This window comes from Cetorhinus maximus, chromosome 18 (genome assembly GCF_964194155.1).
Source record: "Cetorhinus maximus chromosome 18, sCetMax3.hap1.1, whole genome shotgun sequence".
In the NCBI taxonomy this organism is placed as follows: Eukaryota; Metazoa; Chordata; class Chondrichthyes; order Lamniformes; family Cetorhinidae; genus Cetorhinus; species Cetorhinus maximus.
This window is the reverse complement of record NC_135896.1, coordinates 23,110,181-23,128,466: the sequence shown is the minus strand read 5'-3', so window position 1 is coordinate 23,128,466 and position 18,286 is coordinate 23,110,181. Positions and strand designations below refer to the sequence as shown.

At 40.2% G+C, this 18,286-nt stretch overlaps 1 protein-coding gene across 3 annotated transcripts in view; it reads left to right on the top strand.

Annotated features, from left to right (window-relative positions):
- The window catches only part of ppp4r4 (protein phosphatase 4, regulatory subunit 4), a 167,445-nt gene that overhangs the window by 98,339 nt on the left and 50,820 nt on the right, over positions 1–18,286 (top strand). For all 3 annotated transcript variants that reach the window (XM_078562179.1, XM_078562178.1, XM_078562180.1), the window contains 5 exons: positions 4,556–4,662; positions 7,853–7,960; positions 9,039–9,160; positions 11,823–11,945; positions 16,525–16,694. In XM_078562179.1, the coding sequence (XP_078418305.1) occupies positions 4,556–4,662; positions 7,853–7,960; positions 9,039–9,160; positions 11,823–11,945; positions 16,525–16,694 (630 nt within the window). The remainder of the gene's footprint in view (positions 1–4,555; positions 4,663–7,852; positions 7,961–9,038; positions 9,161–11,822; positions 11,946–16,524; positions 16,695–18,286) is intronic.

Genomic DNA, 18,286 nt, shown 5'->3' with positions numbered 1-18,286 from the left:
TATGGCGTGTCCTCACTGCATGTTGTCATCATCCTCCTGCGATTGAGCGACTATTAGGGCCTGCACTGCATCTCCATGACAGGAGCATTCTCACAGAGGGTATTGGCGCTGAGATAAGCCAGACTGGAGTCAAACGTTCACAACTGTGATGTGAGGATCTACAGGGACACCTCACTGCATGTCCTCATCATTCTCCTCAAATCTAACAGCAATGAGGGCCTCCCGAGTGTGCCTGCCTCGTCTAGTCAGTGCGTGAACCTCATTCCCGTCGTCGTCGCCACTGAGGACCCACTCGCCCTCATCCCTGTCAGCGTCCACCTCATTGGAGGAGACGTGCAGCTCCTCCATCTCCTCCTCAGCCAGCTCCTCACCCCGTTGCAGCGCCAGGATGTAAAGGGCACAGCAGACGACGATGCATGATACCCTCTGCGGACTGTATTGTAGGGCTGCACCAGACCGGTCCAGGCATCGGAACCGCATCTTCAGCATCCTGATGGCCTGCTCCACCAAATTGTGAGCTGCTGCATGAGCCTTATAGCATCGTTCTGCTGCAGTCTGAGGCCGCTGCACAGGTGTCATCAGCCACGGCCTCTAAGGGTAGCCCTTGTCCCCAAAGAGCCAACCCTGCAGCCTCTGTGGACCCTAGAAGACTGCAGGGATCTGTGAACGACTCAGGATATAGACATTGTGCATACTCCCTGGAAACCGTGCACATACCTGCAGGATGCGTTTCTGTTGGTCTCATACCAGCTGCACATTCGGTGAGTGGAAGCCCTTGCGGTTGATGAAGTGCACTGAGTGTAGCGATGGAGACCTGAGTGTCACATGAGTGCAGCCAGTCGCACCCTGCGCCTGTGGGAATCCTGAGATCGAGGTGAATCCAATGGCCCTTGCATCCTGGCTGCCCTGGTCGTGGCGAAATGCACAAAGTTGTGTGCCATGGATAAGATGGCATCCGTGACTTCATGGATGCATTTGTGGATGGTGGATTGTGAAAGAGATCAACTGTGGAGCCCTGAAAGGAACCACTGGCATAGAAATTGAGCGCTGCAGTCATTTTCACAGCCACTGGCAGTGGACGCTCTCCATGTCTCCTTTGAACCAAGTCCTGCAGTAAGTGCAATTGTTGGCGACACTGGTTCTCAGTCATCTGCAGGAATGGCAGGCAGCGTCTAAACCCTGGGTGTTGCTAGGCGCCAACCAGCCACAGTTCGCTGTTGCTCCTGGGCAGCGTGTGTGGGAGCCCCTGCTGTCCCTTCTTCATGAGGTTGCTGCTCCTGCCTTTACATGGCCAGGTGCCTTAGTTGCTCTGTCCTCCATCTTCTACGCTCTCTGTAGGCCATCAGGCATACAGCTAGGTCACTAGGATCCACGATCCTGACGTGGTTCTCCTGCAGCATAAAAGCGAGAGAGATGTGGTTATCATGGCTGTACTTAGCACCTTTCCTGACCCTGTGTGACCGCTCCTTAATGCTTTCCGGAGTGTGCTGGTCACCCCTCAGATGGCCAGAGGTGAATGTGCTGCATGGCTGCCCTGTCAACCTGGGACATGAGGGACACTGGCCCAAACCGGGATGCTGAGATTGCAAGGGGTTGTGAATGCCCCCAGCAGTGACTGCTACATGGCCAGTGTTGGCGAGGAGATTGTACAACGTGTGCAGTCAACTGCTCTGCGATCCAATAAAGTGGTGGCTGACTCGAAGTCTGCGCTGGGGGTGTGGTGGGGGGGTTTAAGATATGGAGCGCTTGGTGGCCCTTTATAGCCTCTGTGATGCTTGCATTGGTGGGCAGGCTAGGATCCTGACCCCAATCATATCGCTGTGGCTGCGCCTGATCTGTCATAGTTGCAGAGGCCTGGTCAGTTTACACAGGTGTCCATAATGCGTATCCATTTCCCTCGCTTACTCTGCCCCCCCACCTTGATTGCCTGTGTGCGGGATGCAGCGCCAGGGCAACACTTGAAACCCCCACCATAGCGGTCGTCTCCGAGGCTGACCAGCACTTGACTCCAGACACCCCCCACCCCTCAGCGGTCATCAGTCCCCCCCCACCTCCTCCCCAGCGCCCCTGAGGCCTATAAACCGCATGCAAGCTGTGGAGAACACTGCTGCTCACTCACCTCAGTTCCCCCAAAGTGAAGGCTGCCAAGTGCACGTCGCCTGCGTGCTGTTGTGAAACATATCAGCGCGCTTTCCCGCCGACATGGACAGACCGATGCGGTGGGGTTCCAAGAGCCTGGCGGGATGGCCTTTTAATTATGCTAATGTATTACAATTAGCTCCCTGCTGACCGATGGCAGGAAACGTGGCCCACCGTTGGCGGGCTGAGCTGAAGATTGCGACTTGCCTTCGTGCCATCGTGAAGTGGGTCCCGCTATATTTTCCGCACATGCCGCCTATCACGCCTACCACCAATGGGCTCGGAAAATTCCGCCCATTGAATAGATTAAGCCTATGTTCCATAGAGTTTATAAGAAATAGAGGTGATTGCATTGAAACATGAAATTCTCAAGGTTCTTGATGTGGTAGATGCTGGGAGAATGTTTCTTCTGGCTGGGGAGCCTAGAAAAAGGCGCCACAGTCTCAGGATAAGAGGCTGGCCATTTAGGACAGAGATGAGGAGAAATTTCTTCACTCAAAGAGCTATGAATCTTTGGAAAATATTCATTATTGAGCATATTCAAGTGAAGATGAACAAGTTTTTGGATACAAAGGAAATGAAAGGAAATGGGAATTGATGGAAGAAGGCATAACTAATGTAGAATATAAGTCATGATCTTATTGAATGGTGAAGCAGGCTCAAGAGGCTGAATGGCCTACTCCTCTTATTTCTTACATTTTTATGTTCTGAATGTTCAGATGAAGCAGTTTATATTTTTCATTTTCAGAATTTTTCCATTACGCAAAATTATGCAACAATATTTTATTATAAATTACTAAAAAACGGTAGCAAATTTTGTTGCAAATGACTTTTTCAGTAAAGTGAATTGGGCATTTTTAAATATACTGATACCAATGGATAGATTCTTATTTAAAAAGAAAGCATAGTTTATAATTTAAGAATCTAAGTTTGCATCTTCATTTTTCTAAATTCTGGATCGCATGCATTTTCGTTTAAACTGTTCACTGGTGATGACCTGGTTTGAATTCATAAATCAAAGACAGTGGCTGGCTGAGATTCCGCCAATACGCAGCATCATTGACAGTTGAGAAAATGGGGGCAAGATATCTATTTGAACATTATAATTGTACAAACAGCTAGGGAATGAAATGGTTTGCAGTTGGGATTTAACTTTAATAGACGTCCTCTTTTGTAACTAAAAATGCAGACCAATTGGTAGTTTGTTCAGCACAGTCATAAATACTGTTTCTTGAGAATTTACAACTAATAAAAATTAAATACAGGGATTGAATGTAGAAATAAATAATATAGTTGAATATGGGAAAAAAATGTTAAGCATTTTTAGTTCTTTATGTAAAAAAAGATTCTGATGTATTATATGTTCACTGTAGTGGAATGAGGAAAAATTTTAATTGGTATTCTTGGAGCAAAAGGTTAATGAAGCAACATCCATTAGTAATCCATTTGACAAGAGGTAGTAAATACTTCGGTACAATTTTAATTCTTTATCATCCCACAGCAAAAAAAGTTGTGACAATTTTGATATTTACTTTTCAGATTGGATTTTTAGGGAACCATCACCCTTGTGCTTGCTGACCTACCCTGGTTGCCAGTGAAGCAATGCCTCAATTTTTAAATTCTCATCCTTGTTTTCAAACCCCTCCATGGCCTCACCCCTCCCTACCTCTGTAATCTCCTCCAGCTCCAAGATATCTACGCCCTTCTAATTCTGGTCTATTGAGCAGCTGATTTTAATTGATGCCCATGACTTCAACTGCCTGGGCCCTAAATTCTCTAAAACTCCTTAAACCTAAACCTTGCCGCTTTCATCACTTAAAATACCCCTTAAAGGCTACCTCTTGGACCAGGCTTTTGGTCATCTGCCTTAATGTCTTATGTGGCTCAGTGTTATATTTTGCTTTACATGTCTCTGTGATGAACCTGTGGATCTTCTATAATGTTAAGGGCGCTATATAAATACAAGATGTTGATGACAAATCATTTAACCTTTCAATGTTATCTTCTACCTTTAATAATTATCACTTCTTACTCATGTTCCTTGATATTGGAATAACTTTAGGGAATATGACTCTTTTTATAGAGGGATTTTAGGCTTGCTAAAACGCTTGAGTAAAAATAAGCTCCAGCTTGATTTATTTATTGTTCATTGTTTATCACGGTGAAGCAGCTTCTTAATGCAATTTCTCTTAAACTTAAGCATGTGGTGAGGAATTCTATAGAAAGTGGATTCTGCAAAGAACCTGTAATCCCATAACGTATTCAGTAGTTGTAGAATTTTAAAAACCTTTACTGTGAATTAACCATACAGTGCATTATGTGGTGTAAATGTGCTAAATTGGAAACTATTAAATTTAGCTGCAGTGACCAGTTGGAACTAATCATTTCCATAGTAACCTTTTTTACTTTTGTTTAGATTTTGTCCCCACTGGTTTCAAAGGCTCAATTATCACAGACAATCCAGTCACGTTTAGCTAGCTGCAAGATTCTGGGAAAAGTTGCCAGGAAATTTGAATCTCATATGTAAGTGAAAATAAATATTGATACTTCTCTGCTAAGCACAAAGATCTGATATGAATGCAACATTATATACTATGGTCTGCTGTCATACTACTTGTATGAGTTCTCTGATGTGCAAGAATTGCTAAATATTTTAGCAGAGGCAAGAAAGATAGTTGGTATTCTAATAAAATTTCTGTCAATATTGTATTCTTGCATGGACATATTGGCCCGATGTTCATTGCTTAGTAATTATGAATCTCTGCATTACTTATCTACAGTTCAATCTGACTTTTATAAATTTGCATATAAAGGTTACATAAGAACATCAGCTAAGGACCAGAAACCTATTTGTACAATTGGACTGCAGTCAGCTTAGTTAATTTCCCCAAACAAGTTAATAACCACAAATACATTTTCTAGATGAAAATTAGATTTCCATCTTACCTCTGAAAGTGATTGAGCAACGATTTCAAGGTGTGAATTGTATGTTAATTCATTGCAATCCACAAATGATTTACCCAAACAGATCTAAATTTAGTGCTCTATCTACTATTTAATCCTTGCAATCTTGAATCCCTTTAATGGATAAATATCTCTTCTACTCATTTTGAGGAGTTAGTTAACATACCATTCACTTTTTTTGTGGAACCATTGATGTGAAGATAAAAATTACTTCTAATCTAGAGTCTGGCAATATTTTTAAATATGGGTTTTCTGTCTCAATGGCAGAAAGTGCACAGGCTGTCACTGTCCAGCATGATTAATATTGTTATTCAAAATATGGATCCAAATCTGGAGTAAACTATTTCCATTATCTACATACCATCCATCCTTATGTATAGAAAGCTATTTCTAAGTGTGAACGTTTCATTTTGAGATTCAGATGATGGTTAAATGGCTGAAGCTTTATCAGAAACATTTCAATGAGTTAACAGCCATGTAGGCACACTTGGTACTTTTTAACCATAGTTTATTGCACTGAACCTTCGAGGATTGCGTTGATCTTTTTTTAACTGAGCCAAGAATTTTTCTTTTCTCTAGGTATATGCCACTTTTGTTTTAGTTTGTTTTATATTGCAGTTATTCATTATACTATATTTTGCAATTTTGACAGGATTTTTAAATTATAGCTTTATTTTCTATAAATTTTTGGTAGATTTTAATAATGTACAGAAATCTTATTTAGTATTTGGTTATAGGCTTCATTTCTATTTTTGTGAAGAATTATTACTGGTTGTTTTATTCAGTATGCCTTGCTGTAGGCTATACAATCTAAGGTGAAGTTTGGTTTAAATTAATTTCTGAAAATAAAATTGAAGCAAATTGAGACATCTACTTCTATCTGTTTAAAACAAAGTAACAAGAAAGTATAAATGGAATTTTAATTTTTCTAAGTAGCAATCTGGTTGATCACAACATGTACAGGTGGCGATGTGCAACATGTACAGGTGGCGATGTACAACATGTGCAGGTGGTGATGCATCACTATCACATGGTTGCAAGTTTAGACCAAAAATGTTGCAAAAATGTAAAATATGTATGCTGATAACACCCAGCTGTCCTCCTTCACTATTCCCTCTTAACACCTCTGTGCTGTCAGACTGCCTAACAAAGATCAAAATGTTCTTCAGTGTATCAGAAAGATCAAACCATTGTTGCCAGGTGAACTGTGGCCTTGCTTTTGTCTCCATCCTCCCAACTCAGCCATTTGTTCAAGCTGTATAAATTCTTGTTCAGCCCCAGATCAAAAAATAACATCACACTTTTCAAATTTTATCCATCACCATGACGGTTTGTTTCTCCCTTGATAGTATTGTGCTCCCTCGATAATATTGTGAGCCCCACTGTTGCCAAAATCCTTATCCACATTTTTGCCACATCTAGAATTCAAGCTCATCTTTGCTGGGCTTTCATCCTGCACTCCAGATAACACCATCCTTCCCAATTCTTGCTGACCTTCATTGATTCTCTGTCCCTAAAAGCCTTGAATTTAAAGTCTCCGCAGGATTACTCTCCCTATCACTGCAGTCTCTTCCACTTTTATATTCCATCCTCAGCCTTTCGTCCTCGAACTTTGGTCTTTGTACACTCACCTCCCTTTGCCCAACCATTGATGGTAGAAATTTTAACCATCTTGGTCTTAATTTGTAGAATATCCTCCATAAATCTCTCCATCTTTCAGTCCATCTTTTCAGCCAAGCTTTTAGTCAGCCCTTAACCCTTCTGCCATGATTCAGCACCCATTCATTTATCCCTTTTATTTTTTTGTACCCCTTCTGCTTTGGTCTGTATTCTATGTTAAAGACACTCTATAAATACAATTTATTGTTCTAAAATGGTGTCAAGTATGATTATATGGGCTATCATAGCCTTTTCTGTTCTCAAATCATGGGGAGAATTTTCTCCCCATCGAGTGGGCTGGGGGAGCGGGCGCGGAGCCGATTGCCACCCGCGATCGGCTGCACGCCGCCATTTTACGTGGACGGGCTAATTAAGGCCCACCCACTGTGACGCGTGCCTGGTAGCGCTACTTGTGCAGGCAGGGGGAGGGCATGCGCGCAAAAGAGCGCAGAAATCTCCCTGAGGCATGGAGCTGCCTCAGGGAGATTAAGTTCAGTTCTGAAGTTGGAATAAGTAAAAAAATAAAATTATTCAGACATATCTCCTCATGTGACAGTGTCACATGAGCTGGGGCATGTTTATGAATTTTCATAAAATTTTTTATTTAATTAATAGAACCTTCATGAAACCTCATCCCGCTTGTGGGATGAGGAAGCGCCTTGGTTTTAGCTGGAATATGAAGTAAAACATTTCATGGTAGAAGTGGTTCCATTCCATTGACTAGAGAATGAGATAAACCCCGATATCATTGCTTGTAAATTGCTGCTTTATAAATCAATCTCTCCCTCTCTGTCTCTGTCTCTCTCTCTCTCTCTTTTTTTTTTCTCTCTCTCTCTTTCTTTCTCTCTCTTTCTTCCTTTCTTTCTTTCTCTCTCTCTTGAATTTTTCATGCTTCTGTGTTATGCAGGATACCACATTGGAATATAAAATATCTTGGAATTAGGATAATATTGATGTTGTTGCAGTTTCAATCACTTTTTGTAATATTTCCTTGATATGTTCTAAGACAGTACATTTAAGCTATGTGTGCCTATTTTAAATTATTAGAAAATAGGCAAAAATGTACATAACAGCTACATTGTCTCTGCAGAATAAAACGAGATATTCTGCCTCTAGTGAAATCACTTTGCCAGGATGTAGAATATGAAGTTCGCTCCTGTATGTGTCGTCAGCTGGAATTCATAGCACAAGGAATTGGGTAAATATCTTAACTTACATTTCAAACCTATGTAGCCATTGTTTAAGTAAAATAAGAATGCTAGATATTAGAGAAAACCATAAATGCTGCAATTTTCTGAGCGACATGAAACTTAACTAAGCAAATAATCCATCAGACTGGGCAACTCTGTGCCAAATTATAGGAGGGAGAATATCAGGAAATATTCATGAACATAGTGCTACTGCTATAAAGACGATATTAAGTCCTGACTCTACAAAATAGAATGGATCAAGGTGAAATTTGTGGTGTATATATTATATTTAATTTGGACAGCTGTTTTTGCTTCAGATTACATAACATTAGAAAGCTGTTAAGTGCACTTGAAGACTTTTAAAAACTGTAATTTCTTTAACATTTAGGTCAAATTTATAAATTATGTTTGCATGTAGCATTTTCAGTTTTATATTTAAAAACAGCTTGCCTGCTAAATTCAGTTGTTTATTTTATAGTGCTAATTACATTTTTATAAATCCATACAATATAGACAGCTTTTATAGTTAAATGTTATGCTATAATATAGTCTATATTGCTGGAATTATAATGATCTAATCTTGATACCATTCAGATACATAATGTTAGAGATACTTGGGTAAATTTTGGTTTCTTGTTTAAATTTGGCTTTGATGGGTGCAAAATTAAGGAAACGGGAGTATTTTGAAATTATGGTACAGGGGCTCCTTGGAGTTGGTGAAACTGTTCTGTAATCTTAAACAACTCAATTTAATTACCTACATCACTAATATATGGTTGCATACTCCTTTCTAAAAAGTGGAGTTAATTCTGAGTGTTTTGGATTTAGTGTGAGATTCAATCATCACTCATTCTTGATGCTCCATAAACCTCTGTAATTAGGGCTCATGCTTTAGGCTTTATTCACCCATGACTTCCCTGTATAAATTTACTAACTTCCAGGCAATTGATATGACTTACATTCAGGTTACATTGATGGGATTGAAAGAAGACCTTTAATAGAATTTGTAAGACAAGTAGGGCATTCTACATCAGTAGGACTTTTCTTTGATCTTTCATACAAATTGTTTTTATTTTCATTATACAGGGTTGAGCAGACAAAAAGTGCAATACTTCCTGAGTTAGTGGAGTTGGCTAAGGATGAAGGGAGCAGTGTACGCATTGCTGCATTTGATACCATTGTTAATCTGCTTGTGATGTTTGACAGCGGTAAGTTAACCCAGAGATAACAACTTATGTGGTCAGTGAATTAGTAAACTCAAGCATATAGTAAATTCTAAATGTTAACCTTTGGTGATAATGAAGGGACAATTCTGACCTAATAATGTATTGACAGAGTTTAAGTGAAATTATAAATTAAACAATGGTTTCTATAAGACAGTCTTGTGAGACTGCCCATTGGATAGAGTTTTATGGAATTGTTTTATTATCTTGATTATAAGCTTGTCAAATACTTTTTAGTTTAAAAATATAGTTCGAATGGATGTTATGAGGTCTGCCAACATTATACACTACTTCACTTCCATCATTTTGTATACACTAAAGTTACTACTATACATGCAACAAGAAAAACTATTGAAAACACACCTTCCCATGATAACACTGATGAAGTAAACAAAATACCAAAACAAATTGCGGAATCAGAATCCTTGTCAGACTGAAAGTGCATGATTAAAAATACTGCACGTGTAACGATCTAATTTACATTGCCTTTCATTTTGTGAAGCCCAACTGCAAACAAATATTCATTCATTGGATTTCCAACATGTTTGCCACCTGAAGAGTGGACTCATCATTGTAATGAGTTGTGAATGAGTCAAATAAGTGTTTGTGTGTGTGTGTGTTTGTGTGTATGAGAAAGAAAGATTGCCATCAGGCTCACACCTTGGCTGCGGTAAATAGGGGCAAACACTTTGAGGGGATCCGAGTTGACTATAAAGGACGGGGGTTGGGTAACCCACTTGTGTGTTTATTTGTTATAATGAGCCTCAGAATTCTTTGTTTATTTGGGAATTGAAAATCGACATGGTCTTGACCAACTAGGAGTTGTTTAACTTGAGTCATTTAGTATCGCAAAAAAAAACTTTCAACCCAAAAAAATTAGCACACAGGACCTCATATATTTTTCCAAAAGGAGAATACGCTTGCTTCTGTTCAGTAATTTATAACTGGAAACTCGCAAGCAGTAGGAAGAAAAATAAATACCCCTATTACTTAAAAAAAAAGCATCCTTGAGTTCAGAAGGACTACTTCTTTCGTTCAGCTGAAGAGTCTTGTGAGAGAGTTTGCAAGGAGTCATTTCACTACTCCACGAAGCCAGAGAGCAGATCGTATGAGGCTAGTAAACTTAAAGGACATGATGTTTTTTAGTTTAAAACCAACAGAAGCTTTTGTTTTTTTTTGAGTTTGAAACTGGCGTAGTTTATTCCAAAATACATACAATCATCAGCATCAAATGCTCTAGCATAACTATAAGACTAACACATTAAAATTCCAAGTACTTAACAGAGAGTCAGGCATTAACATGACAACTTCTATGACTTGTTGAAGTTTCTTCTCTGAAAACTCCAACATTTGCTTCCTTTGAACCTGAAACACTCAGCATATCTTTCATCTCCCATACCTTCTCGATTGGAATGTATATTGGGTCAAAAGTCAGCAAAAACCCTAACCATGGTCAATTTAACATTCACTTTATTGCCCTGTACTTTTCTCAGAGTTAAGCTATTCAATTCCAGCCCAAAATGGAAATGCTTCCCTAGCTTTTAGAATTCAATTTTCAGCTAGTTAAGAAGTATGAAGAAGGAATTAACCTTCAGAGGAAGTGATGGTCTTCTACCTTCAGTGGTGTGTACATGCTTGATATTCAGAAAACGTTTCACTTCAGAGCCATACAACACCAAATTGCAACATTGAATTTATGGTGACTGGAACCACTTTACACCAAAAGGCTGTTAAACATTCTATCTTTATTTGCAACAGTTTTGATTGGAACCTGATGACAACAACAGTAGTTAATTTAGTAGCTATTCTGGATTCTACTCCACTGTGAATAGAACATCATTTGACTTTTAAGCAGTTGGGGTAGGGAGGTTCATGCAAATTTCACATGACTTCTGAGGGTATGGAGCTCCTGAGATAGAGTGGAAAAAATTGTTAATCTAAGGCTTATGAAGGATAAGTACTTTCAAAGAATGTAAAAAGACTTGCATCCATTAGCAAAATCAATTAAAAACATTAACATGAACTAAAATTAATACTAGATAGTGCTGTGTTTGAAATAATACCTGTCTTTACCTGTCAATAAACTTAATTTATCCCAGTTCTACCTAATATTGACTCAGAGTCAGGAGATATTTACACAGATTCCCTAATAAATTTGATGTTTGAATTGTCATGGATTGTGGTAATAATTGATTTATTTTGATCATTTTCTGTATCGATGCTTCACGGCATTTACCCTTTCATTTCAAAAGTGAAAAAAGGGCCTTCTGCAGGAACCTATGTACTATCTTGTGTACCAAGGTGCTTTGATACCTTCCTATATTTTATTATAGCATCTTTAGTGTGGAAAAACACCTCAAAACATTTTAGAGGGAAGTAATCAAAAAAAGGAACAACATTAAGTAATGTCTAAGCAAGCTATGTGATGCTTTGGCAGCATGGTAAAATAAAATATCTTTTCTTAAAAGTAGACCTCAACACTTTCTAGCAAAACAGTTCCATTTGGCAGTTTGAAATATTAATTTCCCATTTAACATCTGTATGCTCAATGAACTTTTTTTGAGGTTGGTGCAGTTTTTGTATAGGATTATTTTCCTCTTTACTTCTGTTCTATCAGTAATAAATTATTCTGTGATGATTTTGTTAGATGACCGTACCCAAATTATATTTCCCTTGGTGATGATGTTCTGTGAAAAATCATTCAAAGCAGATGAGACTATCCTTGCACCATTGTCACACCAACTAGGAAAACTCTGTCATGGTCTCTCAGGTAAATTTTGTAAGTTTTGTTTTAGTTTCTTAACTTCAGTTATAGTAGTATTTTTAAAACATATATGGCTAAGTGGAGGTTTTTTTTTATTTTCTTCTCTTCCTATCTGCCTTTGAATGTCAATATTGGTTTTAATTACTTGCTTAACTGTATCCTACTGTCCTTGTGTACCCATCTTCCAACAGCGAAGGAGCTACAACACAATTACCAGTATTGTACATTGCTGTGTAACAACCTCAGGAAAGATACATCGGCTTTGGAAGGAGTCATCAGGAATATAGACAAGTGTATGAAACCTGTCCTCTTAATTTAACCCTCTGAACCCTGACATCAGCCTGGTGAATTTTCACTGTGTCCCATCCAAGGCCAGTATATCCTTCATGAGGTGCAGTGCTCAAATATTTGAGTGCACAAATTAAGGGGAAAATTCATTTGTGAACTAGACTTTTAGCACATCTTTGGGAAATGATTGCTGGGATGTCAATTGATCCTTCCTTAGATTTGTTTGGATTTAAACCATCAAAACTATTGTTTTGTATCATTTGTTTTTTTTACACCCTCCTCTGGTTCTACAATCCCAATACCCAACACCTCTGAAAACCAAGGCAAGTACTTATAATTATAGCTGACCTAGGCTCTATACAACTGAAGCATAACATTCTGCCCCTTATAGTCCAGCTCTTTTAAGATTAAGGCCACCATTGCTATTGCCTTTTTGTTTTTTCTTCTTGTGACTGTATATTACTTTAAAAAGATTTCTATACTTGGTCTGCAAAATCTCTTTCTACTGCAGCACAAATTCACCAAAACTTTGCCAGGGATTACAAGGTTAAATTATGAAGATGTACTGCATAAACACAGTTTGTATTCCTTTGAGTTTAGGAGCTTAGAGGGTTAATCTAATCAAGATGTTTAAAATGATTGAGGGATTCATTAGATTAGATGAAGAGAAACTATTTCCTGTAGTGAGAGAATCCAGAATAAGAGGGCACAACTTTCAAATTTAGAACTAGGGCATTCAGGAGTGAAATTGGAAAACAAGTTTTCCCCCAATTGGAGTGAAAAATGTGGAATTTCTGTTCCCTCCCCATAGCTCCGTCCCCCGTCCCAAACCCTTCCCAAAAAAAAAACTGGGTCAGTTAAAACTTTCTAGACTGAGAAGGTATTTTTCTGTAGGCAAGGATGTCAAGGGCTATAGAGCAAAGGTGAGTTAAGGTGCAGATCAGTCATAATCTAGCTGAATGATGGAATAGGCTCAAATGGGCTGCTCCTGTTCATATGGGCAGAATATTATGTTCGGCATGCGGGCGCGCGCCCGACATCCTGAGCGTAAAATGATATGCGATGATGACGGGTGAGCACCCCGACATCATCACACAGTCTCGCGATATTTCGTTCGGCAGGCGCGCATCGAAGTCGGCTGCGCGGCTGCCGACAATTGAAAGGCCTATTAAGGCGAAAAGGCCAAGCGGCCTTTACATTTTTTAGGATACCTCATCCACGGGCGGGATGAGATTTCCTAAAGCAAATAAACATCAAATAAAAATTTTATTTTTGAATTAAAAACATGTCCCAGCACATGTGACAGATTCACATGAGGGGATGTGTTTTATGAGAATTTTATTTCCTTTATTTTTTTTTAAACCGCTTCATCTCCCTGAGGCAGCTCCGTGCCTCAGGGAGATTAAAGCTCTCTTTCACGCACATGCTTGCCCTCCCCCCGCCCGCTCATGTTCCACGGGGCCCACCAGTGTGAAATCGCAGTACGGAACTGATTGCGGGCAGCATTCGGCCTCCCAACTGCCCCACCAAGGGCAAATCTCGCCCTATGTTCCTATGGTTCGTCGAGTGTTTAGTAATGCCCTCCTGTGTTAGAGATGCTAGTCTTTTATCTAAGCTAAAGCCAGACTAACTAGCCTTTAATTTTCTGGCTCAACTTGGCCTCTTTTTTAAAGAGGGAACTTCAATTGTGAACTTGTGGACTTTAGCACATCTTTGTAAAATTATTGTTGGAATGTCAATTGATCCTTCCTTAGATTTGTTTGGATTTCAACCATCAAGGCTAAGTGATTTGTTTTGTACCATTTGGTTTTATAAAAGAGTTGTCCTCTGCTAACTTACACCCGCCTCTGGTAGTTCAACAATCCCAATGCTCATCATCTCTCTGAAAACCCTTGGTCCTATGAGTCACCTCTGTGGGTCTAACCTCCGCATCCTCTGTTGCTGGGGCTCCTCTAGGGCCATGGGCCTCAGGCTGGGCCTCCTCTCAAAGCTGCATGAGGCGGTGCTGGGCCCTTCTCCTCCTCCTCCTCCTCCTCCTCAATCAGATCACTGCCATCAAAAAGGCAGCATTGAGCACAGCCTCCGTTATTCAATCCGCCTTCTCCCTGTGGACTGATAGCTGCAGCAGATTAATGAATACTGGGCAAATATGGCAGACCTCTCACTCGTAAAAAGCCAATGTCATGCCCTAGAACTGCTTCTGTGCTACTAGCTTTTTGCTAATACAGCCTTGTAGCTGAGGCAGACTCTCAGATCTAGGTAACCAAAGTGCCAAACCTGATGCTTGATATCTCAATCCCACAGAGGTTGGAAGAGATTTGGATGCATTCATGAAATGTTCCACCTTAACAAAGGCAGTCCTGCAATATCTGATCTGGTATGCTGATCAAGCACAACTTGCACTTAGCAATGACTGATGCCCTGTTATACATGCCAGCTGGAGAAAGCACATTAGAGGCTTTTGATGATCTGGTAGCTATGCAGCAGCTGTGTTTCCTTAACAGTTTCCTGCATTTTCCATTTTCATATACCTCTATGTTAAAGCTCAAATGGAGCAACTGTATTGTGAAGCCAATGCTTCCTGCAGTCTCTCGTTAAAGCGCACTAAAAGGCAATGGCTCCAAATACCCTTCCTCAAGGAAGTCTTCCTCTTTTCTGTCAGCTCTAAGTCTGTAGAGTTGTAACTCTAAGCAGTTTGAGGGTGCCCCCTGAAAGGACCCCTTAGTCTAGCCATGGACTCCTCCCACACTGCCTCAGACCCCTCCTGTGCAGATTCTTTTCCAGTCTCAATTTCAAACTGTACAACACCTATGGGGTTTCAAGATGGTGGTGCCGCATTTTTATTTTGACACCAGCTTTGACCCTCCCCCTGTCAGTCATTTGGTCCCTCCAATCCTCCTTGAACCTCACAATGTGTAGGTAGAACACCCTACCCCCCTCCACCCCCCCAACACACACACCTAGTTATTCTTTCGCCTCCCCCAGTAACCTTGGATCCCATTGTAGTTGGGGTGGACATTCCAGCCCTCCTCCCCTGACCCCATCACTATTTATGTCCCCAAAAACTCGATAAGCTCCATGTGGACCTCACCCTTTTCGAGGCTGTGTACACGGTCACATACATTGGAGAACCCCCCTCAGGGGATCTTCGCAAAGCGCTCCACTCCCCCATTCCATTTTCCCCCTTTAAAGGGTATGGATGACCCCCCTAACCATGAATATCCCATTTGCAGCCAGGTACCGAGCCAGACAGCCCTATTGCCATCAACTGCAAGACTATGAATATTCCCTGCACACCAAGCTGTGCCTTATCCCAATGAGCACACAGGCCATGCCTCTCCCTGGAGCGTGACTGTGACATGTGTGCCATGTATAGCCCTGTGGCATGGCCTGCAAAGCCCCAGGACTGCCTTTAATCTCTCACCCTGACTGAGGTGCACAAAACCCTAGGACTGCCTTTAATCTCTCACCCTGATCTCTTGGCCCAGACCAGGGACATTAATTCTCTTTCAGTGAGCCCTCCCATTTCGTCTTTACTGTAAACCACACAATCTCCCTCCCCAGCAGCCCCCCACCACGAATCTCTGTCCAACCTATCCTTCTTGTGCCACACTAACACAACTCCGCGCCAGTACAAACTTGCCTTTTTTAACTCTGCCCTTCCTGTACCGTGACTATCCTCTTACTATAAAAAGCTTTTGTATTGACCCTCATTTTCTGCTACACTCCCTATTAACCATTTTCAATCTCCTCCTCAGCCTTCTAATCTCCTTTTTGTAGCATTCCTGTCTTTTTGCATATGTCCTAGGTATTTCTTTATCTCCCTGTAAATGCTTAATACTCCTATTTTTAATTTCAGATATGATGTAATTTCCCCTTTCATACATGAGGTCTCAGTATTCACATCACTCTTTTTTTTCCCTTATTAGCATATACTTGATATTTTGTTTAACCTTTTAAGTATTTTTATTTTCTGATGTCTGTAACGGTTGATTGTCCCTTGATGACTTAAATCTTATTATAATTAGCATTCTTGGATTAAAACTTTAGAACTTTTTTCTTTTGTATTCTTGCATTGAACCTAATTATATTGCAGTACTATTTCCCAAATGTCTCCTACTTCTAATTCACTTACTTAATTCTGAGTAATGAAGTGGACAATGCCAAGTATTTCTACTTTCCTGTTGGACTGCTAACATATTGACTGAAACACAGCTAAGAATCAGGTTTGGAGATCCCGTTAGCAGCGTCTGTCAAGACACACTATTTTCAATCATTACCTTTTTTCCCCATTTAGGGAATTTAACTGATGAACAACATTTGTGGTTTTTGGATTTCTACAAGAAATTTAGTACATTAGGCCTACAACATGAAAACGGTCAAAGTGATCACACAACTCAATTCTATGCAGCAGATATGGATGCAAAGTATGTGTCTGTCAGACAGAATTGTGCCTATAACTTGCCAGTAAGTACTGATTATAAAATGCTGACTTTAACCTGTAGATTTGTTTTGTGTTGCACTACTCAGCCTGTCACAATGTACAGATAGTGTAATAATTCTAGTGTTATACCTATTCTCCATCTGTACATGGGAAATGTGGACCCCTGTACCAGTCTACACAATCTGTGATCCAGATTCTTTCTCTCCTCCTCCGCTTCTGTCTTTCTTTTTCTCATTTCTTAATTTATTACCAGAATTTTTTCTTTATTCCTTGTCATCCTGTTCTGTGTCTCATTTTCTTTCCTTGTGGTTCGAGGTGGTGTTTGGCAAGGCAAGGTGGGGAAAGCTGCCACTAGCATCTGGAGCCTTGATTTCGGGTAGTGTTTATGGGGATTATCCCACCTACTCCGACTTGTTTCCTGTCTCCCCTTAGGAAAAGGGAGGAGAAGAGAGAAAGGGATGTGGGTCGAGTGATGGGAGAGGCATGAAGGAGGGAACTGGGTACAAAAGGATGGGAAAGGGGCAGAGGGAGAAGGAGAACTATTTTAGGAAAATTAGAAATAATTAGAAATAACTCAACTGAATATTGATATAACATTTATTTTTTTAACCATTGTAAAATTATTCTCTTCCTATTTCAGACTGTCCTTTTTTTAGAGGAGGGATGAGGGAGTCTAGATTATAACTATAGTCAGCCAATTAGCTGTTGGAGCAGACAATATGCTGCTTCACAATCAGGGCATGGAGCAGTTCTGATTCAGAATGGGCTGGCCTTTTCTCAATGTCTGGCAGGGGGCGGACGATGTGACTGTGGTCATGGTCTACCTAATTTAATCAATAGGTGAGAGGGAAGCCCTCACAAACTCAGTTAACAGAGTTGGAGGAAGGAGACCAGAGTGTGAATAACCTTAAAGCCAAGCCTCATTGCACAGGGGGCTACCTCATGGCCCAAACATTATTAAATCTCAGCAATGACTTAAAGCTTTCCCTCAGAATTAACTCAATGAAGAAAAATCAACAACTTAATGCCATATAGCTAACCAGTGGATTGGATGTGGAAATGCAAAATGACCCCCCAGTGCCAAAAGGCAGGGAAGGTTGGCTACAATTTACATAGGTAGTTTTCATTATAAATGTGGATATTAGAATTAATAAATTGGAAAAGATGATGATGGGAATTAAAGTTTTAAAGGTAGAATGTGCACACTGGGATAAGATGTATAACAATTAAATATTAAAATTGCATAAAAATAAGGACAGAATATATGACTTCAAAGTGAGGACTGAATTACTTAAGTATCCTGAATATCATGACTTTTCCTTCAAGCCCACTTCACCAGAATACTGCATTTGGTATGATTCCCCATGTACAACACCACCAACTTTCATTTATGTAGCACCTTTAAATGAAAAATGTGCCAAACTCTTTCATAAAGGTGTAAATGAACAAAAGAGGAGCTATGAGGAATGGCAACCAAAAGTTTGGTCAAAAGGTAACCATAAGGAGGATCTTCAAGAAGGAGAGGAAAGTGGATAGACAAAGGGTTTTAGAGAGGGAATTCCATTGCAGGCCTAAGTCAGCTGAAGGCACGGCTGTCAATGGTTGGGCAAAGGAA